The sequence below is a fragment of the Onychomys torridus genome, chromosome 5, assembly GCF_903995425.1.
Source record: "Onychomys torridus chromosome 5, mOncTor1.1, whole genome shotgun sequence".
NCBI classification, from domain to species: Eukaryota; Metazoa; Chordata; class Mammalia; order Rodentia; family Cricetidae; genus Onychomys; species Onychomys torridus.
Genome location: NC_050447.1, coordinates 72742325 through 72766539, shown reverse-complemented (window position 1 = coordinate 72766539; position 24215 = coordinate 72742325). Strand labels below are relative to the sequence as shown.

Here is a 24215-nt window from a genome sequence, read left to right as displayed (position 1 = left end):
CCTCCTAAAACCCACTCTGGGGGCCTTCTATTGATAGTCTAAATTCAAGTCGTTTCTTCATCCAGCTCTTTCAACTGTTAGGGGTGGTAGCTTTTCTTTGTCATAATTTTCCCATTTCCCCTCCCCCAATGCACATCTGGGAAGTCTGCCATGGCACCTACAGAACTCTCTCTGTGTCTTATGAAACCTGGCACTTTTGCAAACACTGCTTGCTTTATTGTAAGACCTTCGAAGGCATACTGACAAGTGATTATTTCTCCTGCATGTTGCACCTTTAAGCAAATGCAACTTCAAGTCCAATGATGGTATCTTCTAAAGGGCAGCTGCAATTGGAAGCCCATAAGTCAAATGCCCATGTATGCTCTCACCATTGCGTGGCACTTGTAAAAAGAACCAGCCCTCCCCCTTTGGGGCGGTGGACACGTTCATTTAAATCAAGAAATGTCCTTTGGTTTTTAAATACACTTTACTGTTCTCAGGGTAACATCTTATTTCATTTAGGAGGCTGTGGAAGCAAATGCTAAGGTTAAAAAAACCCGCACATCTACTGTCTGGAAAATTTGAAAGGGCCCTCCTTATGTTAAAAGTGGCATTTTGAAAAACACCTGAAGCTCTGATTGTGGATGAGCCAGGAGAGAAATATTGTCATCAAACCTCCCTCCTTTCAACCTTCACTTCCACCTCCAACAAAGGCTGCTGGCTCTGGGGAAATAGATTTAGGTGTGACCCTTGAGTCTTGAGAGCTGTGGCACAGCTGTCTCCCACCCCCACCCCCTTGCATGTCCAGCTAGGGCGCTGTCATCGCCTGCGTTAGACAAGGGAGTATTCAGGATTTCACTGCTCATCCCTTGCAGAGACAGGGGGCGGGGGGGAGAGAAAGAGAGAGAGAGGCCGAAAAAAAAAAATCCCACATTGTCAGAGTAATGCCAAACTCTGTGTGAGTGGGATGAGCAGAGCAGATGCTGCAGAGAGATGCCAAAGCGGCTCCCCTTCCTCTGTGCCTTGGGTTCCTATAAATTGCTCCGGCGCGCGTTTGTCAGCCTCCTCTTCTCCTGGCAGGTGGTACCCAGGCAGAATTCTGCGTTCAGCCTCTCTCGTTCGGCTCTCGCCGCTGCTGGTTAGCTCCTATCTCCAGCTCTGAGTCTCTCTGAGCGGCTGCTCCTGCGAACAGCCCCGCACATCTCTGGGGGCGCCCGACCCGAGCTCCCTCAGCCCACTAAGGGCTTTGGGGGTGCGCTTCAATTAGAGTTGTGGTGACTGCAAAAGAGGAAGAAAAAAGAAAGGAAGAAAGAAAAAAGGCAAGGGACGAACCTAGCCAGAGAAAGAAAAGAAGCAAGGCCCAGGGGAAAAAAAAAAAGGCAACTTAAGACGGAAAGTTGGTGCGAACTGGCGCAGTCTGCAAAAAAAGGAAAAGTCGATCGCCGGCAGCAGTGGCATAAAAGTGTGAGCCGCCCCGGGCGAGCGCAGGAGGCAGCGGCTGGCTCTGCCCTCCGGGTGGCCGCGCCGGCACCCGCGGCAGCCACAGGTGCGAAGGGGCTGGCTGGAGGCGAGAGGGCGCCCTGAGCACCCCTCCCCCAGCCCCCAGCCCCCCCGCTCGGGACTTCAGATCAAGTCACTTGGTGCCCCAGCTCCCTCCCCAGCCGCAGCCTCAGCGGGGGGAGCAGGAGCCGGAGAAGAACGACCGGCGCGCGCCCGCCCAGGGGAGTTGGGGTTCGAAGGGGGATTGTTTTCGGCTCTGAGGAGGTCCCCGCCCAACCTTCAAAATTTTGTCCAAAAGCAGACAAGAGGATCGGCCCGCGCTGAGCCGGCTCGTGGGCAGCAGGAGGCGCCTGATCGCCGCCGGGGCGCTGGGGGTGGTGATGGTGCTTCTGCTGGTCATCCTCATCCCGGTGCTGGTGAGCTCGGCCGGCACGTCGGCGCACTACGAGATGCTGGGCACCTGCCGCATGATCTGTGACCCCTACGGGGGCACCAAGGCTCCCAGCACCGCTGCCACTCCAGACCGCGGCCTCATGCAGTCCCTCCCCACCTTTATCCAGGGTCCCAAAGGCGAGGCCGGCAGGCCGGGGAAGGCAGGCCCGCGTGGGCCCCCCGGAGAGCCCGGACCACCGGGCCCCGTGGGGCCCCCGGGTGAGAAGGGCGAACCTGGCCGCCAAGGCCTGCCGGGCCCGCCTGGGGCGCCTGGCCTGAACGCGGCCGGGGCCATCAGCGCGGCCACCTACAGCACGGTGCCCAAGATCGCCTTCTACGCTGGCCTCAAACGGCAGCATGAAGGCTACGAGGTGCTCAAGTTCGACGACGTGGTCACCAACCTCGGAAACCACTATGATCCCACTACGGGCAAGTTCACCTGCTCCATCCCAGGTATCTACTTCTTCACCTACCACGTCCTGATGCGCGGAGGGGACGGCACCAGCATGTGGGCTGATCTCTGCAAAAACAACCAGGTGAGCGCGAGCAGGCAGTGGGGAGGGCGGGGAGCGAGTGCGGGAAGGTGCAAGCAAGAGGGAGGAGACCCCGGAAATGGGGGTGGGAGGCCGCGAAGGAAGGGCGCGGCAACCGGCTCCTTGGAGCGAGGGCGAGGGGGACTCTGAGACTTGCTGGAGAGGTGGGGGGTCGTACGCGGGGGAGCCAGGCGAGGGTGCTTCTAGAGTGTCAGATTGGTGCTCAGCGCGCGCAATTGTGAGCCCGACCCTCGAGGGGGTGAGAAACTGGGAGTTTGGCCCCGGGACAGCTTGTGTACTAGGGGTGTCCTGGAGCTGTGCAAAATTCCTGGCCGGTGAGATCTTCAACAGCTTAGGGTCCTTTACAGCCTTTCCCGAGAACGTAGAAGGCTTCCGGAGCCCGAAATGGGCGTGTCAGGGCTCCAGATTCGGGAGAGATAGACCAGGACCCCAGGGAGAAAGGAAGGACCCCCAAGAGTTAGACTCAGACAGGACCATCTCCGTCTCAAACAGCATTCTGCCGCGCGCGCGCGCGCGCATAATGGCATGGTCCTCGAGAGGTCTTAGGCAATGAAACTCTGAGTCACTTTACACTCGGACTAGTTTCCAAACGAAAGACTGCTGGGAAAAAAGAAAAGTTGGGTTTACGCTGTAGAAGTACAGCAGCTTGTACCCCAAACACAGGAAGCTCCACTCCACTGTTCGGAGTAGAAAAATATATGAGGACGTGGTTGGGAAGGTAGCCGGTAGGGGCTCAGCCCTTTCATCACCGCAAAGCCCCGGGGCACCTTGGTAGAGGCTCTATAACCCTAGCCTTCTTGTTCACAGCCACCTTGCCTTGGTTGTAAAACAGCCTCAGACGAGTCCCAACCGGGACCAGCTCTTCAGAGCTGGTGGGTGGTGCCACAGAGGCCACTGGTCTGCAGTGTCGGCTAAGGAGACTCTGCCTTTGCCAGAGTCAAGAGCAAGTCAGTGCAAAACGGAAGCATTTTTGATCTTTTAGCCACAGGAGGGAAACACATTTCTACCTAAAAGTGTGATCGGACTTTGCACACTCCAAGTCGCTGGAGCCAGGTAGAGGCCTTGGAGCTTGCAAGCCTGCTGTGCCAGCTGAGTTCCAGAGCTCTAAACTTTGCTTACTGACTGACAGGAAGAAAGACCCCGCGACCCTGCCATCACCCTCTAGATGCTTCCTTTCAGGCAGTAATTTTGACTTAAATGGGCTGATGTGCTGCAGATCTTTGGTCTCCCCGAAATTCAGATTTTAGCTAAATCCCAATTTTCTACTGAGCACCTTCAGGGCGGTTTTGTTTTGTGTGTTTGTTTTTTCTTTGATTTTTCCCTCAGAACCCAATTTAGTGTCACAATTTTCTCAAAGGTAAAAGATGCATGTCCTAACTGTATGATACGCTTTTTTAAAAAAAAAATTTTTATTACAACTCCCTTGCTTTCTCTTTCCTGCAAATCCCTGAAGGAACCCCCAAGATACTAGGAACAACAAAAAAGGAAACATGGCCACCAGGAGGCACTGACAGGGTTGTTCATTACAGTTATTATGCATGAAAATAACACGAAGGAAATAAAAATTGTTCCCCGAACAGTGGGTTAGGTAGTTGCAGGTATGTGGCTACAAAGGGCGTGACTCAGTGTACCAAAATAGAGGCCTTGTGTCTGGCTGACCAAATGACTTACAATGCCACTCCCCCCATCCCCTCCAGCAGGCAGCCATGGGGCACTTTTTTATTTATAAATCGACTCTGTCTGACTCAAAAGTTGGTTCTGTAAAACACTACTATACTGGGGAGATATTTTTAGAGCCACCCATTAAAATGTACTAAAATTCTGGTTTTTGTCAACAAATATAGAAATGGTATATATATATTTTTTTAACTATCTGAAAACTGCAAATGCAGGAATCCCTAGGAGGAAGCACAGTGGAGTTAGTTCAGACGTTGGGGGTTGGAGGGTAGAGTCTGACATATACCCACTAGTCAGAAGAAAGCATTCTGTGTACAAATTCTAAAAGGAAAACACACATGCGTTTCGTTTTTTAAACCACTGCGTTGGTGCATGAGCTGCTCTCTGTACTGCTTGAGTGTACAGATTCTGTGGGGATCAGGAAGGCAAGTGGGTCAAGACCTCTGATGCTCTTCACTGGCTGCTTGTCAAGTTCCTGCTTCTTCAAAAAGTGGGTAGCAGGTAATTCAGAAAAAAATATATGAATAGTGGTAAACAACATCCTTCTGAATTCAGTGTGGACTGTTTTAGAGAAAAGGTTATTGCAATATTATGGCTTAGGAGTTTTGTCTTTAGAATAAAACTGGATCTTTCGGAAAGGCTGGCTGCAGCCAGGGCCAAGTGGGAAATCTTGTAAAATCTCTTTTTTATTAATTTTAAATAAAAATTTTATCCTTGATTTTCAATTATAGTCTGTATGGTTGTTTCATAGAATGACAGTTCCCCCTATGAGCTGACCTAATTTGTTTTTATAAAAACAGAAACTCAGAGATCCATGTCAGAGTGGTGTTCTATGGATTAAGTGGATTTGAGGAAGCATAGACATGAAACACCAAGGGAAGAATGCAGTTCTTCAGTGTAGGAGGGGACAATGGCTGGGTCATAACCATAGGAGGGCCATCTTATTTATGCTTTGTGTTGAATGTAGGGTCACAGATGGAAACATCAAAGGTCAATACATTAACCTGATGTACCACTTAACCTTTTGGTTATGGTTCCATGGGGGTACAATGAAAATGAAATTACCAGAACATCAGAAGCAATTAATTAAATTAGCAAATGTTGCAGTAAATATTTTATATAATGATAATCGCTCAATAATTAGACAATGCTAAAACTATCCAGCCTATTATATTCTCACAAACCTATCATTTCCTATGAAGGACCATAGTTTTCATATTTCCCATGAAATCATTAGCCTACACTTAATCGTATCAGTTGTTGAGAGGCCATCACATTGCACATTAAAGGTTAAAAAATGGAGCTTAAATAGCTTTATATAGATACAAGAAGAATTTCTAATGCTTGCATACATGTAGTTAAAAACCTGAAAAAAATAGTTTCTGAGTATAGTTAGTATAATGTCATTACTGTAAGCCACCATAATAAAAACTAAATTGCCAGAACATTAGTCATATAAAATAATTAGAGATAAGCCTTTCACTTACAAGAATTTATTAGTTATGGTAACAATGGATGTGAACTACATAGGAAAGAGCGAATACTGTGTGCTTTTATATTCATTTGTCAGGAAGAGTGATGATGTGCCATGCCAAATTAGTTCTCTCTTGAGAAGCAGAGAAATACATACTAAGGATAAAGCAGAAACTATGTAGTTAACACATTAAGAAAAAGATATTAAAGAGAATTTAGGAAGAAATAGGTATATTGGGCTGAGAAAAGGATGCATTATACTCCCAGACAAAATGCTGAAATAGGTGCACATTTAGGAATCTGAAAATAGCCTTCAGGGTGAACACATTACCTTCCTCAATAGTTTGATGGCTTCAAGGAAGAATTGCCGAAGTCAGTGGGATACATATCAGAGCTTGAAATTCCAAGTCCCATTATACTCTCAGAGTGTTATGGGTGGGCAGTCATACTGACATCATGGACACTGGCAGATAGTGGTATTTAATTGAAAAAGCCCTTTAGTGCTGCATAGGTTAAAATCTTAGGGAACTGCTCTTTATTATAAAGCCACCACACTGGCTTTCCAACAAAGGAAATAAAATGCGCTAAGGATAACCCTCTAGTATGTGGAATCACACTAATGCATTAGCAGGTTTCTGTGGTTTTACCTACTGAATTAAAAATGGTAACATTTACTTGGTTTTGTGGCTATATTCTATAGAATAAAAACTGCACTCTCTCTGTTTTTTTTTTTTTTTAAAGAATACAGTCTCTAAATCAAAGATTGCAGTGAGTCCTGGCTTCTAAAGGTTTCATGTAGGAAACGATGATGGTGGACAACATTCATAGGACCTATACTAAATATCCAAAATGCTGAATAAACTGTATTTTCATTAATAATAGCTGAGTATATTAGTTTGATGATTAATTAACACATTACCAATGTAGATAATTACTAGTTTGTATTTTAATTTTTCACATCATTAAAAGTCCACATGTTCTAAAAGTCAAGCCATAATGATGATATTCTCAGTGTGTAGATTTTCATCGCTGGGAATTAATAACTAGATGAAATAAATGAACCAAAGTCTTCAGCTTCTACAAACTGAAGATTAATTCCTGGGAAACATTATGAAGTCCAAATGCATTATTATGTAATGGTTAAAATGAATCACCTTACTATTGGTGCACATGTTTGAGTCAAGGCTTTTGAGTATAATCATGCAGCATATTGGCTTCATTATATTAATGCCAGTTAGCATAGTGTTAAGCAGTTCTAAATCCTTTAAGCTCTTCTCTCCTTAGGCTATATGATACTCAGAAAGAAAAAAAAAGTTAAAATATTACTCAAATTACTTTCCAAGTTCAGCGGTGTCCAAGAGCCTTCTCCTTTTATGGCATTTCAGCATTAATGTGAGAACATATCTTCCCATGAAAATTTAATTTGAAAACCCATCAGTTAGATTTTGAAAGACATGCATGGAAATTCTTGACTTATGTCTCATTTTTCTCATTTTGCCAAGTGATAAAATCTAGCATATTATACCCCAAGTCATACATTATTACATAGTGCAGGTTTACAAAAACCACTAAATCACTTGCTGTGTTATTCAGGGAAATACCATTATAGTGGAATGGAAACAAGCCACAGAGTAGAAGATGTGTTACTGAAATAAATCACACACAAGCCTGCCTTTTGAAAGAATTTTTCCATGGCAGAATCAAAACATGTCTAAATGAAGCTGAAGGAGAGTGTGACAGAATGTCCATATGACACATATGATAGGCAATTTGACTGTTTGCAAATGTTGATCAACTCTCTAATGAGACTAAAGGCAGAACATAAACAGATTATAGTTAATTCCCATCCTCAGAGCCAGACACAATTACAGTCACACAGATAGGAACAGCTATACAACAATACAATGCAGAACTCCTAGAGAACCAAGCAATCTCAGGTCACAAATCTACTCCCTTCTAAAAACTTTTGGATCTGGTGAGACTAAATTTTTGATTTCAAGGAACATATGATTAAATGACAAAAAGACACAAAAAAGTAAAAGGAAGTTTGGAAATGTGAGAGACATCAACAAAGATGTTTAAATGAGTTAAGCTGTTTCTGAAGAAGCCTGGTTCAAGTGGGGGGAGGGGGTTTGCTTGTATCAGATTTCCAAAGCTCTAAACCAAAAAGCTTCCCCCTTCTACCTAGTAACAGGGTGGTATTTCCCTAGGTCTTTTTGCCACTTGAGATATCAGTTTTCTAATAATTATGATGAGCCATTGAAGTACACAGTTGGAATGCTGCTGTTTGGCTTAAATTAAAATGCAAAACAATACTACCATTTCCATTTCAAAAAGTGACTGAAAGTGAAGATTCAAGGAATTTAAAAAAAGCAGTAATCGAAGAGGGAAATTGGATTGGCATGCTTTATTTACAGGGATAGAAAAGATTGCTGCAATGTCCCTTATTAAAGAAATATCTTCTCTTTTCTAGTAACACAGTTGAAGTTGTTACAGACATCCCTCCTAAAGATGTGGGACCAACAGCCACATCACGGTGCTACATCCCAGGCTATGGAATATATTATGCAAAAGGAGCAACTTGAGGGTTCTCTCCTACAAGCTCTAATTCTTGTCTCTTTCACATAGGTGCGTGCTAGTGCAATTGCCCAAGACGCTGATCAGAATTACGACTATGCCAGTAACAGTGTGGTCCTTCACCTGGAACCAGGAGATGAAGTCTATATCAAATTAGATGGTGGGAAAGCCCATGGAGGAAACAACAACAAATACAGCACGTTTTCTGGATTTATTATTTATGCTGACTGATAATGCAGAAACTGAGCTTGCTATTCTGAGTCTGAACGCTGGATTCGTGTGGCTAACGTCAGTGAATCAAGGATCCCGGGGGATGCCGATTGCAGGGCATCTCAGTTGTGTAAATGTGGGGAGATCAAATGCTACCTGACTCACATCTGTATCACTCAGACACATTATGTAAAAAAGTAATTTAACGCAAGATAAGCAGATGTGTGATCTACTACCGCCAAAGCAAATACTCCTTATTGTTAGTGTCCATGTGAATGAAGTCCTATATAGACCACAAATTTTTATAGAAAAATCTAAGACACTGAATTATTTCTTCGATATCTATGATACTTTGGTGTACTGTGATCTTGCTGCTTTTATCCATGTGTCAGCTTTGGTTCTTGTGAGTACCTGCTTAGTAAGATACTTGGAGTCTATTTGTAGTGTGGGGAAGAGTCCTTTTACCCTGCAGGAGAAGGTCTAATTGAGGTAATGCTGCTTGTCCCCAAAGATATTGTTTGCCTTGTACTCTTGTTAACTTTAGAGCTAGACCTGGGAATGATTCAACTTCAAGCCTTAACCTGGAATTTTCTGGATTTGTGGGAATTCCCAAGCCTGTGATCATTTTCACATTTTTTTCTCTTCATGTGAATTTTCTTTTCTCTCTTTTCTGGTGATAGTCTTAAGAAAATAGAGATTGAAACTGTATCATAGGATTACCCTCTAAGTGTGAAAATGTGTAATTATGTATGGTATTTAGAAACCCCGTGTGTCCATTTTGTCAATAGAATACATTTAGACTCACTTGAACAGTCAGAGAATTTTATTCTTTGGTATGAAGTCAGATAGAGGCCTTTGCCTTCTGTGGAACAAAAGATTGTTCACAACCTAAGGCACAAAGGTTTAATTTGAGCTTCTGCATGCGTCATCAAGGGGACAGTAAGTAAGGTCTTCAAACAGTTACTGCAAATCCATGGCCTGAGCTTATTGCAAACTTAACAGTTTCACATAGAACCAATATGAAAACAAAGTGTATATATTTTATATAAATATCTGCCACACACTTATTTATATACATATATGTTAGATGAAATATTATATATACATGGCTTCAGTCCACTAGGCACAGTGGCTGTACAGCTCAAAAAATAATTTAAAAAGTATACATATATCACACAGAACCATGCACAAATTATTTGACTTATTTTAGATTGAAATATATTTTAGATGATACAAATATGTAGAGTAGCAAAACAATAAAAGTGACTTCTCTTTAAGAGTTATCCAGAAAACAAAATCACAGTAGATTCAAATGCCCCACATGGCACATGTGTGAGTTAGTTGATCCCATGGTTACTGTATTCCATATGCAGTCAATATTTTAACTTCATTCTCTGGCAGACCATTAATAAGGGACTTCAGGAAGCAAGCAGAGCTCCTTCACAATGTCTATGAAACATACACATTTGAGTAGTCAATTCTTTCCTTTCTTTCTGGCAGATTGAAGCTGACAGTGTAGTGCAAACCCATTCTCTCTAGTTAAAACACACTGCCAAGAGCTAGCTCTTTAATCTAAGGGAAAGATCAAAATGCATGAGAATACTTCCTACCAGCACACAACTTCCCCTCTTACAATGGAAAATCTGTTCCCCTTTCAGTCGCCTTTAAACACTCTTTGACAAGTAGATTTCAAAACCAGAGATTTAAAAATCTGCTTGCTTTACTGGTGAAGGACATTTGCATTTTCCCCTTTAAAGGAATTGGGCTGTTCCCCTGGCTCATTTCACTTTGGTACTTTTTGTTCTAATACACAGAGAGCTTGATCAGCTATGATCAACTGAAATAGCTTTAGTTTAGCAAACCTCGTCATTCCAAGAGTTATGCATGGTGTTCCCATCTAAAGGTGGTGTTTGCTGTGTTTAAATGCTTTTGGTCTGAGTAACTGTCATGATTTATATGATAAAAAACACTTTGATCATTCACAAAGAGTAGTTACTAATTTGATTTGACCCTTCTAATATGTAAGGTAACTCACAAATGAATTGTCACTGTTTTAATTTCTATTTAATGGCAAATATTTATCAAAGATGGATTGGCGGCAAGGGATTAGAGATTTGTCTTAGCAAGGGATTAGAGATTTGTCTTAGGTATCAAATCACATAGTGAGGGTTCAAGGAATTAATTTATAAACAACAATGTACATCAATTAAGCATTTTAACTAATATTTTTGAAAAGGCTTTATTAGCAAAGAACTTCATGGCTGGATCTCTTCTAAAGAGTAGTATTTACAGACTGTCATTTCCAATAGACCTGACCTTTTCTTGGATAAATAAGCATTATTTTCTGTTTAGGCCTGAGGAAAAAAGAAATAAAAGGTAAATGAAATAAAGGGACTATATAAAAGGCAAGCATTTCTCTTTTTCTTTCCATTATAACTTATGAATTAATTAAATTGTGGCCTTTGTTATTATAACTGTAATGATTCATTAAACTATATTATGTAATATATTTTTACTTTTATGATTTTATTTTTATAATTATTATTGTGTTCTTAGACAGACTTTGCAAAAACACGACACAATTAACAGCAAAAAATGGAGACCAGGAAGCCAAAGTCAGCAAAACTGATTTATTATAAGTTTACAGAGATAGATGGAAAACACAGTTCACCTTTCAAAATATTTTTATTGTTGTGAATTGGTAATTTTATTGCAGTCTCCTTTGGGAAAAAAAAATCTCAAAATTTAACTTCCCTTGTTGCCAAAGTGATTTTAAAATGCCATATTATTCATTAAGCATTAATTAAAGAACAGCAGGATAATTAGCAGGATCATCAATATTACAGGAAACATTAGATTGCTCCAGAAGGGGGCAACTTAACTAGAGACACTTTCATTTTCCTCAAGTAGTGTAGATGATAGAGTCAGGGGGAAAATGACATCCAAATGACTCTTGGGAGATACAGCTTTAAATTACTGTTTGGGGACACGCTCTTTCGTATCTGGTTTTATTTTATTTTATTTTTTAAAGTAAAACAATAGGACTTACTTGAGCCCAGTACCCCATCATAGACCTCCCTGTGATAGTCACCCAGTTTCTTATAGGAGGGCAGTGATCAGTCATTGGCCCTGTGTAGCTTGGATTAAAGTCTCAGATAGATTGGAAATCACCGAATACTCTCTGCAAATTTTATCCTCGAGGTCTGTGTTCATCAACAGCCATCCTACTTAAACGTTAGCCACTGTCTAGGGTTGTCTATGAGGATCTTATCAACTGCTCTCTCAGCTATTCCTCTAAGAAGCATCTTAGGAACAATGTTGGTGAGAATATGCGAGTAGCCGTGACCTCCATACTTCACCAGTCGGTGCTTTGTGTGTATGTCATGTGCCATGAGAATCCGATTCTCATAGCCCTCATCCACCAGGAAGCGGACCCTGTGAAGGAAACATTAACTCATTACAGGCCACCAGCCTCACATTTTAGATGTTACCTTTCACTCATGAATGTACTGTGCTTGTAAAAATTCTGCCTTTTGCTGTGGCATATGTACCAGGAGATTCTAAACGCACACTGTGTGGTGAGGATGCAGGTGTTACTGCACGCCCATCTGAATGAGATCCTTATTCTGCACACACAGACATTTCTACCCAGCGATATTTCTGACAGTGTCTGGCACTGCTACACTAAAGAGAGCTTACAGTGGTTAGGCCATTTGAATGAATGGCCACAATAGCAATTCACTGAATAATTTTATATTTGGCTCTTCTCTCTAAAATGCTTGTCTAAGGCTCAATTTTGAAACACCATTCTCTCTCTCTTTTTAAAGTCAGTGGGTGTTTATGATTAAAATATAGAAACAAAAGAATTCTTCATAGGAATAAAATACTTAGAGTAAAATCAGCTGATTTTTCAAGTGCAAGGTCCATGCTATGTGGTTATACAGTCAATGAAGATGGGTTGGCCAAGTTCTCTGTATTCGAGCCATCTGTTCCTCTGAAGTCTATAAGAATTTTGACTTAGTAATAGTCTCCAAGCATCAGATGAAACTGACCAAAAGTTTTTAGTGTATCTTCCTTGTCAACAAGGCTGCTAACATAGCAAGCTGTTCCTTTAAATCCATAGTCAGTTGACTAAAAGACAGCTTCCTGGCTGTAAAAAAAAATGTAATCCTCTTTGCCTAGTTAAGAGCTGTAATCTGCAGCATGCGTCAGCCCCTGACAGCCACCATCTGTGTGTGTCTGCACTCTGGGCAGTGTCTGTCCCTGACCACCATGGGCCTTTGATGACAGAGGTGCATCTTGCAAACAATGGCCTTTCTTTGGGCTTCTTGTACACTCTTGTGAGTATCAGGAGTACCAATGGATGTAGGTGGATGGATCACGCTCTTGGAAAAGTCTTCTTTTGTTTTAGTCGATAGATAAGAGCATTTCTTGGTATTTTCAGGCATGAGTCCTATTTAATAATTTCAGTGGTAGTCATGGGATACTGCACACAAAAATCCAAGGCACAAAAGCCTGCCCTCTGAGAACCTTTAAAATAAGTTACAGTTGAATACTAGACCTATCTGAAGGCCAAAGGAATGTTAAGTGCCACAGGAAAGAGCCAATCTGGGTGCTGGGTAAAGAAGGCAGCATTCAGCAGGCACAAGTGGACGCCACGCCTGTCTTACAGTGGCATGGTACCTGGAACCTCACTATGTCACTAAGGCTATTTGTCCTGTTAAAATTGGTCCTGAAGTCCTGATCTGCAGTTATTTTTTGAAGAAACTGTAGTCCAGGGGGGTTAGCTAAGAGAGTTATATGATCATTTACCACACAAAGGGACAAGTTGGAATACATGTTCAGTGCTGAGCCTGAGGATAACGACACCACTGATCAGAAGGGAATGCCACAGTAAGGGGAGCTTTTGGGGTGCTCTTGCTGCCTGACTGATTTTTCTGAGCAGTTCTCAAGTTTTACCTATTTCCTTACTATATGAGAACTATATCTCCTGTTGCAGATGTAGCTCAGAAAAGCAGGTAGAGCTTAGGCCTAGTGCATCATGGGCTCTGGGCTCAACCCCCAGCACTGCCTAAAAAGGTGCAGCGGAGGCACACAGGTCTATAATGTAATCCCACCGAGAGATTGAAGTTGGAGAAGCTGGTGCAGGACTTCAGGTTTACCCTTGGCTTTGGACCACTCCAGGGTCACCCACCTGGGCTATTTCAGAGTTTTGTTTTTGTTGGTTTTTTTTTTCCCAAAAAAATATCAAAAGGAAAGCTGGGCCATTCCTCTTCAAGCTGAGGCTGTAGCTCAGTGGTAGAGTGGTATTTCTCTGAGAATTTCGATGAGTCGTTACTACAATGACCTACATACAGAAAAATTCCTATAATATACCTTTATCCTACCTGGAAACACAAGTTCTTCAATTGGGAAGTCGCAGGAGAGAATATGATGGACTAAATGTTTGTAATTAAAAAACGAGAATCCCACGAAATTGTAACACCACCCCAGAAAAGGAGACTTGGAGTCCTTCTCTCCCTATTTTGGCTAAACTATGAATAAATTCATTTTCAGAGTTGGGGGCGGGGGACACTTAGAAATCACAATGAAATCAAGGTTCCAGAGTTGTGTTATCTCTTGAGCATGATCATATTCTGGTTTCAGAAACACAATCATATGCTGACCAGAATTGGAATGTGCCTTGACATGCCTACTTGGAAATTTCGTCTCTCATGGTATGGCACCATGCAGAAGGACAGGAGTTACAAAGAGGCTGCCAGAAGGGAGGAACCACTACAGATGAGAAGGCAAAAAATCACAGTAATTATAGCAATACAAATGAGTCCATGTTTTGCAAACAAATATTAGAGAGAGACTACAAAGTGTGAAAAGGCAGAGATATAATAAGATTTGAGAAATGGAGCATAAGATTGAAAACAGGTGTTAGACACAGAATTTCTGGTTCTGAGAACCAGAGGTAGGCAGAAGTGTGTGTGTGTGTGTGTGTGTGTGTGTGTGTGTGTGTGTGTGTGTGTGTCTTCATGCCTGCACCTGGGGAACTGCAGATTCCCATGGCTGAGAAAAGACTGTCATGAATGATGTAAAGCAAGGGCTCAGCACATGGGGACAGTGGGAGTCGGGAATGCACACAACCCCAAAGGTCATTCAGTTATTATCACTAGATGAGCAGAGTGAATAAATGCATAATATTGATTTAAGGACAAATAAGCAAGAAATATACAAGCATACATACAGCATATACAGATATTTTTTACAATCACACATATACACATTATTCAATGTTTAATACATAAGGAATGCTTACATTGGCACAAGAGATAATCAAAATCACTCTTTTTGTTCTTGAATTAATAGAGCCCAAAGTAGTTAAGAAGGACTAATTGGGAAGCCGTCGGCCATTTTCCATTACCATATTCCTCCTTTACCACTCCTCCCCTTCTTCCTGTCCCAGAAGGCCTGGGAACCTCACCAAAGGCACAGGGATGCAAAGACACAACCTACTGGCCAAAGAGCTTTAGGAAGAAGAAACAGATCCAGAGTAGAAACTTCCCATTCCAAACTGCATTTAAAACATATTGAAGACATTCATCATGAAAGTTATTGGAGATCTACTTGAAAAAGAATTGTTTTTGGTGTGTGTGTGTGTGTGTGTGTGTGTGTGTGTGTGTGTGTGTGTAGGCACACCATATGCATGCAGGTGCCTGTGGAGACCAAAAGAGGGCATTAGACCCCCTGGAACTATAGTTATAGGTGGTTGTAAGGCCCTGAAAATGGGGCTGGGACCCAAACTCCAGCCTTCTCCAACAGAAGTGCTGTTAACTACTGGGCCATCCATCTCTTTAGCCCCATGTTTTGTTTTGTCTTATCTTAATGAAAGGTGATAACTTACTCTATAGCACATTACTTTAAAATCCAAGTCTGTGGACAAAGAAGCTTTACTTCTGAGTATGGCACAAATTGGTACAGCCTTAAAGAAACCTGTTTGTCCATACTAATGGTGTTCCTGACCAGAAAAATTAAAATCATTAAACAAAATAAATGATAAGAACCAACAGAGTCTGAAAAGATGTCTCAGCAGGTTAAACACTTGCTATCAGAATGAAGATCAGAATTCAGATCTTCAACACCCACATAAAAAAGGTGGGCAGATATGGTGGCCCAGTTGTAATGCCAAACTTGGAAGCTGGAGTCAGGGGATCCATGGCTAGCTAGATTAGCTGACTCAGCAAACTTTGGGATCAGCAAGAGACCTGTTTCAGTATATAAGGGGGAGAGCCATGAGGAAGACACTCATCATTAACCTCTGACCTCAACATACTCATTAATGTGCACCCTTTGCCTCAAAGACACATGCATGCTACACAGGCATACACAAAAGGAACAAAATGAGGCAATGAATTTGTTTGCCAAAGAACTAGTTCAAGTGTCAAAAACAAAAACAAACAAACAAAAAAAACGGCTTCATTGGTTGGGGTGGGGGAATACTTTACTTGTGTGGAACAGTCTTCTTTTATACAACTAACATAAAATGTATCAGTTAGCTCTCTCTACTTCATGGCACCAGAATGGAAGCATATTTCATGGTTACTGGGTCATTGTAGACAAATGCAGTACATTTAGCCTAGGAAAGCACAGAGATAGAAAGGTCACCTTCCTGAGGGAGCAACCAGTTTGTTGAACATAAGCTTGGGATAGTCCCCTCAACCCTACTGTATGCATGGTCAACTATTGATACCTGTCTCATTTTGGGACATTATTTCTCAGTTATAGTTTGCATACTCCCATTTCAACAGTTTTCTACTCAAACCCCATACTTTGGTCCTTGTTACCATAGGACCTCTCTCTCTGAAATCTCAATCTTCAGTTTCCCATGCTGGTTATTCAACCTCTTTGGACTGTTTCCACTCACCCCACTCAGTTACTGTATATACTCACCCACTTCTTTAAAGTCTCTAGATTAAATGTCCTGTTATGCTATTTCTAAATGTGCACACATTTCTTCATGTACTTACCTCCAGCTTTTACTCCCCATCTCTCATTTCAACTCTTCCTCTGTTCCCCTGGCTATCAGCTGTATCTTTCTGATAAAAATCCAAGTCCTACATTTCTTTATGTGTGCACATTTTGTGCTTCTACCCAAAATGCTTCACTAACACTACTATCAATATTAAAACATCCCCTGGGAAAACAATCAGTAAACCCTGTGCACTAGTGCCAACCCAGTGTCCTGCAACCATGATTTCCAGCCTTGAGTAGGTCTCAGAATCATGAATCCAACCCAGCAGGCATTCCTATTCTTCCTTGTTCTCCACAAGACCCTGCCTTTAATCTGCCCCTGCTTTTTCAGGAGACAATCATGGAAGCCTCACAGGAAGACTGGAGAACACTAAGGGCTTTGGCCTCAGTTCTGAATCTTCTTGCTAAGACATTTATCTGCATCAACATTGCTTTCCCAATGCCAAGGAGAAATGCTCTCTCAAATAGTGTTCTACTCATTCCCTAGATTCCACCCAGTTGCCTCCTTTGGCAGCCAGATCTATATTTCTTACCTTTTCAGATATTTTGTGTGAACATTCACTAAATATTTCCATATTTGGTACCAGATGTTCATATAAAAACTCTGCATAGTGTATTTTATATAAATTGTGTATTAATCTCTTAGGATTACCTTTCTTTCTTAGACCCATTCTCCCTGTCTCTGTCCCCCCAACTTCTGTTCTTGATAAACTGTTTAACTTGGAAAAACATTTCCCTGGGTCACCTGTTGTTGTCTAGGATCAGCTCACCTCCCTTTTTCTCTCTACTACTACCGTTTTGCCAAGAGTAACCTTCACATTCTCCACCCCCTTGCTTAGCTCCCACTCACTTCTCAAGCCCTCTACTGAGACCATACTTCCTCACTACCAGAGTCTCCTAATCTGCAATCCAGTTGCTATCCTTCAGCCTTGATCCTCTTGATATCTTCTGCATAGTGTATGTGTTCAAGTCTTTGGCTTGAAGCCTGTCTTCTCACTGAGATCCATTACCTCACCCCTGATGGTATCAGCTTGCAGACATCTTTACCCACCTGTCCCTAAGATGCTGTTATTGACTCCATTTATTCAATATCTGTGTCCCCAGGTCTCTGTCCTCTTTCTTCTCTCCATGATCTTATGTATTCCAAAGATTTGAGCAATCTCACTAACTGATTATGTCCACTTGTCTGTCTCAGTCCAGATCCTTGATCTGAGCTTCACACTCTGATGTTAGTTCTTATTTTAGGGACAATATTTAGATACTCCTAAACTAAAGTCTTCTTTGTCAATCAGATGCATTGTACAATCTCAGATGTATTTCTTCTCTCCAATTCCCTGTCTCAGTTCATTTAATCTTCAATCTTCATGTCACCCTGTGACCAAGACCAAACAACATAGCTCTCTTCGATTCCATCAAGGAATGAATGCTGTCATGATTTGTTCCATCACACAGTAGACAGTGTTGGGAAGTTGTGATGTATGGTGTTTACATGTGGCACTTGATCATTTAAGTTGTAATCACCACCTTAATGGTACATCTAACACAGCACTTTAAATGATAGTTGCAGAAAATCTTGGCTTTAGTGAGATCAACCTGAGGAAGAAGGAAGAACTGATTCTACTAAGGGGAAAGGGGGGAAATGGCTTTCATTCTTTCCTTGTTATGGCAGAGGTAGGGCATTACCTGTTTCTTGTCAGCTGTCCATCTGCACTGAACTTCTAAGGCTCTGATAGCTTTAGCCTACTTACTATGTCTCATTTTTCTTCTTGAAATAATATATAGAGATTTTCTCCCTGGAACAGCTCAGATATATTTTTCTCTGCCAATGCTGCTTTAGCCTGCTTACTATTTTCCAAATCTTTGCTAATACTCACCCAGATATGACAAGCCAAAAGGGCTGGCAGAAGAGAATGTGATGAGAGCCTCCAGCATATTTACCTTCTAATTCTTTTGTTATCATCAGGCATATCGATATCTGGGCTGAGCTGGTAATTAAGGAGCTCCGTACCAAAAAGATCATACTCCAAGTAGCAGCCAAGTTGAGCAAATTCAAGCAGTTCCTTTTTATTAAATATAGACCTAGAGACAACAAGACAGACATATTGCTAGTGCTGTTATTGAAAGCATAATATATATATATATATATATATATATATATATATATATATATATATAATAACTTTAAGGGCTGGAGATGACTCCAGATGGGTATCGTAAGCACTAGCTACCAAGCTTGATGACCTGAGTTCAATCCCTAGGATGTACATGGTATAAGGAAAGAACAGATTGCCTCAAGAAGCCCTCTGAACTCCATGGGATGAACATGCCCACACACATATGTAAAATAAATGTCATAAAACTATGACCCTTATTATGTTCAAGTTTAATTAAACTAAGTTCAATTCATTAACAGAAATATGAAGATCTAACTGAAAAATAAAGTTACAATTCTAAAATCCTTAGGAATTAGTCCTTTCATCAATTTTTCTCCTATTATCTAAGCAGAATATTACAACTCTCCTTCAGAATGGTTTTTAGGATATGTTCCATGTTTTTCTAAGAATCTTTACTAGCCTGTGTTTTCATCCTGCAGAACCACCACAAGCTATGAAAGCTGTCAAAGGTATTTGGTATCAGGTCTCACCAAGCCAGTTAGGTTAGTAATGCCAATCTGGCAGAAACAGGAAGCTTTTGCTACATGGTGGCAGAGGGGTGATTTTCTTGAGAAATGGTTCTGAAATGAATTCCAAAGCCTACATAAGTATTATTCCAACATTTTTCAAAGGGGTGATATCCATAAAATTAATATGTTTAGGGGAATGGGGGGAGGAATCTGTCTGTGAAGTGCTTGAAACAGAAATGTGAGGACCTGGGTTCAAATCCTCTGCAACATAAAAGGCCAAGTGCAGATGTAGTGTATTTATAACCCCAGAAAAGGGGGGGAGCAGGGGTGGGGAGGGAGGGAGGAACAATAAATTCTGGGATTTCAGTGGCTAGTCTGCCTACCTGAATTGATGAGGTCCAGTTCCAATGAAAAACCATGTCTCAAAAATTAGGTGGAGAGTAATTGAGGAAAACACTCAACATCAACCTCTGGCCTCCATACATGCATGTCCATACATGCATTTGCACACACATGTGCACATACTCATATGAACATGTACATACACCACAAATATGTATATGTATATATATATATGTGTGTGTGTGTGTGTGTGTGTGTGTGTGTATGTGTGTGTGTGTGTGTTCTTAAAATTTATTATTTATCAATATCTTGTCAAATTAATAGGCATATTAAAAATCTATTTTAAAATACAACCATGCAAGTGAATGGAAATAAGAAAATACAGACAGGGCAACAGAGGACAGAACAAAAGATATCTCAAGAAATTTAGATTTTAATAGCTAAAAAGGAATGCATTATATTACCCCCAAGTAACTTGGTAGACATTCAATCACACGGAGAAATAGGAAGGAATAAATAGATCCTGCCAGAATACAGAGTGGAGAATAATATAGGGAGAGGAGATCCATCAGACATGGCATTAAGGGCTAGAGAAAAAGCTGAGAGAAAGGAAGTGATTACTTGAGGCCCAAAATTAGCCTGGAGAAGAAAGAAAAAGGCCAGCTTCTCCTTACCTTGTAGGTTCTTATGTGCACTGATGTTCTACCACTTTGCAATTTCAGGCTCCAAGGATTAGCGCATGACTATATGTCTATGATTCTGCTACTAAGCAATCAGAAGTATTTTCAAAGCTTTTCTCCCAAACGGTGGAGAATCAATTAAGCTTCCCTGTGCTGTGGGGGCAAAAAGTGCTGCTTGCCATGCTTCCAGGGAGCTGGCCACTGCCTCCTCTGAGCTGTCAGGGTGTGGCTGCCTCCTTTCTCTTTCAGCACTTTAATACAAATTATAGCTCATGGTACTGTTTTAGGAGGGGGGGCTAAGGAGGTCTTCCTTTATTCCTTAAAATGCCAATCACCACTGTGCTAAGGTCTATTAATACTACTCCTTCCCCATCTTCTTACCATGGAGACAAACTTTTGCTTCCAAATTTACTAAGCTAAAAGGATATGTTTTTATGTAGTAAACATATTCTGTTTTTCCCAAAGAACCATGCTTAGAAACAAAATATACACAATTAAAATAACACGAGGGAGAAGAGATTAAGCTTAGTATTTTCTCTTTTGAGTCAAATTTGAATTGTTAATTACCCAATATGCACAAGTTACTGGATGGGGAAGCCAGAGGAGGATGGAGGCATTGACAGGTCAGATGGGGAAGCCAGAGGAAGATGCAGGCTTGATAGGTCAGATGGGGAAGCCAGAGAAGTATGCAGGCATTGAGAGGTCAGATTAGACTCTCATTTCTGTTCCTAATTTTTTTTTCCTTTGTTCTTTTGGCCCAATGCCCCAAAACACAGTTTTCTGCATTTTAAGTAATGTATTAAGGCAACAACAAAAAATATAGTTAATATAAAGCCACAGGAAAATCTTCAGTCTTAGTTCCAATTGAAAGTAAAAACCAGGGGCTGGGTGGGGGTGGAGTAGCTCAAGCTGGAAAGTACTTGCTGAGCAAACATGAGAACCTGGGGACTGATTCCAGGCACCACATCAATCCATGCACTGTGGCAGATGCTGGTAATCTCCACGCTGAGGAAGTGGATGTAGGCAGATGCCTGAAGCTTGCCATCCATACATGCTCATCTAACTGGCAAGTCCCAAGTCCCACTGAGAGACCTGTTTCAAAAAGCAAGGCAAGCACCCCTGGGGGAACGACACCCAGGACTGACTTCTGGCCTCCACATGCACGAACACACATGTACATGAATAGTCCTGCGTGTACTCCCCAGAAGTTGTGCTGTTTTATTACCTCATTTAATGTTTTCCACAATCCTCCTGGTCTTGATCTCATTGATGAACTGGAAAAGTGATATTAAGGTGCTATGTGCTAAACTCATTTCAAAGTTGGAAGCCATTCTCTTAACCATCACAATACCCAACTTGTCTCATTACCATTGCTTTTTTCACTTAATGGAAAACCTAGATGGACTGAATATATGTATAGTCTATGTCACTTAAAGCTTGGCATCTGACTCCTCTCCCACATTATCCTGAAACTGTGTGTGAAAAAAATGGGAATCAAATGGGAAGATGTGGGTAAGGAAGGGAAAACTCCAGAAGGACAAGAAAAGATTAGCTTGTAGAATGATTTAATTCCTAGGTAGGAGTATAATTAATCTGGTAAGTATAATAGGTAACATTAAGCCTTTCCAGTTATTTTAGACAGAATGACTAACATGCTCAAGAGAGGAGAAGGAACCACCTTAGCCCTGACCAGTGCTTCCTTTCTTCTCATGAGCCTCACATCGCTCTGGGCTCCTTCTTGCTGCTAAGAGGCACATAGGCATCTTCTTTCACCAGGTCAGACAAGATGGCTTGTTGATCTACCACCCATGTTGGCTGCTCCCACACCCTTCCCTACCTCAATTCACATAAACTATGCCATGGTTTGGTGTGAGGGCATGCCTATCAAAGGCTCATGTGCCCAGCTCACGGCACTATTTGCAGGTAGAACTCTAGAGAAGTAGAATACAGCAGAGATCTTCCAGTCACCGGATGATGCCCTTGAAAGGAGTGTATTTGGATGTCAGTTCCTTCTTCTTCTCTTTCTCAGCTTGGCTGTGAGTTGAAGATCTTTGTCTTGCTAAGTGCTCCCACTATAGCATTCCATATTCCCAACAGAAGAGTTTTGAGGTAATATCTGAGATCTTCCTGATCTCAGACTCTACCTCCATGACTATGACCCAGGTTCTTTCTTCTTTTTCTTTCTTTCTCTCTTTCTCTCTTTCTTTCTTTCTCTCTTTCTTTCTTTCTTTCTTTCTTTCTTTCTTTCTTTCTTTCTTTCTTTCTTTCTCTTCTGCCTCCTCTTCTTCATTCTCTTCTTTTTCTTCTTCTTTTAGAGACAGTGTCTCATTATGTAGCTCTGGCTGTACTAGAACTCACTATGTAGGCCAATCTGGCCTTGAACTCACAGAGATCTGCCTGCCTCTGCCTCCTGAGTGATGGGATTTAAAACGTTCATCATTATGATTTGGCTGGTCCAAATTTTTTATAAGTTGATTCATTTCACATTGTTGTTCTTGTCTGACTATCATCATAGAATGAAGCAGAGAGAGAACAATAATGGGGCTAAGGACAAGATAAATCCATTAGGAGACGCTCCAGCAATCTATTTCTTCTAACTGGGTACTACTTTCTGCCAGTCCATTCAGTGTAAACTCATCAGTAGACTGCAGATGAAGATGTTCCCCTGGAGACTCTGTTTCTTTTTTCTTTTCTTTTCTTTTCTTTTCTTTCTTTTCTTTCCTTTCTTTTCTTTTCTTTTCTTTCTTTCTTTCTTTCTTTCTTTCTTTCTTTCTTTCTTTCTTTCTTTCTTTCTTTCTTTCTTTCTTTTTTCTTTTTCGAGACAGGGTTCTCTGAGTAGCTTTGCACCATTCCTGGAACTCGCTTTGGAGACCAGGCTGGCTTTGAACTCACTGAGATCCACCTGCCTCTGTCCCCCACCCCCCACCCCAGTGCTGGGATTAAAGGCATGTGCCACCACTGCCCAGCTCTGTTACTTTTCAATGGCTTCAACAGCTTGTGATCAAGACTTCAACACATGAGCCCTTTGGGGAAACACTTTGTATTCAAACTACAACATAGGCATTTAATAAAATATATATAATATACACATCTCCATTTTATAGATGGTAAAGGTAAATCTTGGAAAAGATAAATACACAGCTCCCAGTGGTGGTGTGAAGAAACCCAGACTGCTTTGTGATCAGGAGGCACTGACTTCTACCAGCCTCATCCATGTTGAGAATACCTGCTCACCAAAGAAGCTCTATTCAATGCCATTGACTCTTACTCTGTGAAGAAACGGGCTTCCTGGCATTGACATCTAAAAGACTCACCTACCCACCGCTCCTTAAACTTCAACAGGGTCAACTTACCTATGTGAAATTGACACTCAGTTGGATGGCTTCCAGAGACTGGAGTTGTGCTATTGCAGTTTGTTTACCCACATGATTTTTCTTTCACTTGGAGAAGGGTTGTTCCCAAACATCAATATGAAAAAAATGGACTCTACTTGAAGTCTGTCAGGTGAGATCTCAACTCTTCCAGCCATCAGTGACATCAGAGGACATTTATAGAAGTAGAGGTGCTAACCGTAAACAGGTCGCTGCCTTCCATATTTTATATCCATGAGTAACTCTACTCTTTTCTACTCCAAGAATCCATAGATTTTAAGATAAGAGTTTAAAATTTTTCTTTTCTATACCAACTGTGACATCTAAAAGAGCTTCTGGGCTTCCAACATGGCTTCATGGGTAAAAGGCACTTATCACCAAGCCTGACAATCTGAGTTCAGTATCAGGGACCCATGTTGTAGAAATGAGTGGCTCCCACAAATTATCCTCTGACCTCCTCATATATACCATGGCTCATGTTCATAAATATACATACCTACATGCGCATGTACAGGTATGCTTTATATATATATATATATATATATATATATATATATATATATATATAAATTGTTAAAAGAGCCTTTAAATACAACATGAAGAACATTCATCTTCTGATGAATGAAATGACTTCCAAGCCATTTATGAAATATCTTGGGAATTCCAGCATGAAAATCAGACCTTTTTTAGTCAAGTATTGGTTCTTTTCACTCCTATGATATAATTTCATCTGCTGCATACTTTAAACTTTTGCTCTTCAGCTAGTGGATTAATACTA

General features: G+C 41.4%; 2 protein-coding genes across 3 annotated transcripts in view; one reads left to right on the top strand and one right to left on the bottom strand.

The window, feature by feature from the left end:
* Positions 1-952: 952 nt before the first annotated feature.
* C1ql3 (complement C1q like 3) lies at positions 953-10911 on the top strand. Its single transcript, XM_036188168.1, has 2 exons — positions 953-2447; positions 8244-10911. Exons 1-2 carry the CDS (start codon positions 1860-1862, stop codon positions 8421-8423), a joined length of 768 nt encoding a protein of 255 aa, XP_036044061.1. The 5' UTR covers positions 953-1859; the 3' UTR covers positions 8424-10911.
* The window catches only part of Pter (phosphotriesterase related), a 70970-nt gene continuing 55964 nt past the window's right edge, over positions 9210-24215 (bottom strand). For both annotated transcript variants that reach the window (XM_036188166.1, XM_036188167.1), the window contains exons 4-5: positions 18360-18500; positions 9210-11837 (exon numbers count right to left, since the gene is read on the bottom strand). In XM_036188166.1, coding sequence (XP_036044059.1) covers positions 11627-11837; positions 18360-18500 — 352 coding nt within the window. In that variant the 3' untranslated portion in view covers positions 9210-11626. The remainder of the gene's footprint in view (positions 11838-18359; positions 18501-24215) is intronic.

Excerpts from the sequence above, each read along its gene's own strand:
- C1ql3 (XM_036188168.1), top strand. The coding sequence starts at position 1,860 with ATGGTGCTTCTGCTGGTCATCCTCATCCCGGTGCTGGTGAGCTCGGCC. Across the intron at positions 2,448-8,243 it reads ATCTCTGCAAAAACAACCAG|GTGCGTGCTAGTGCAATTGC; the intron begins GTGAGCGCGAGC and ends TCTTTCACATAG.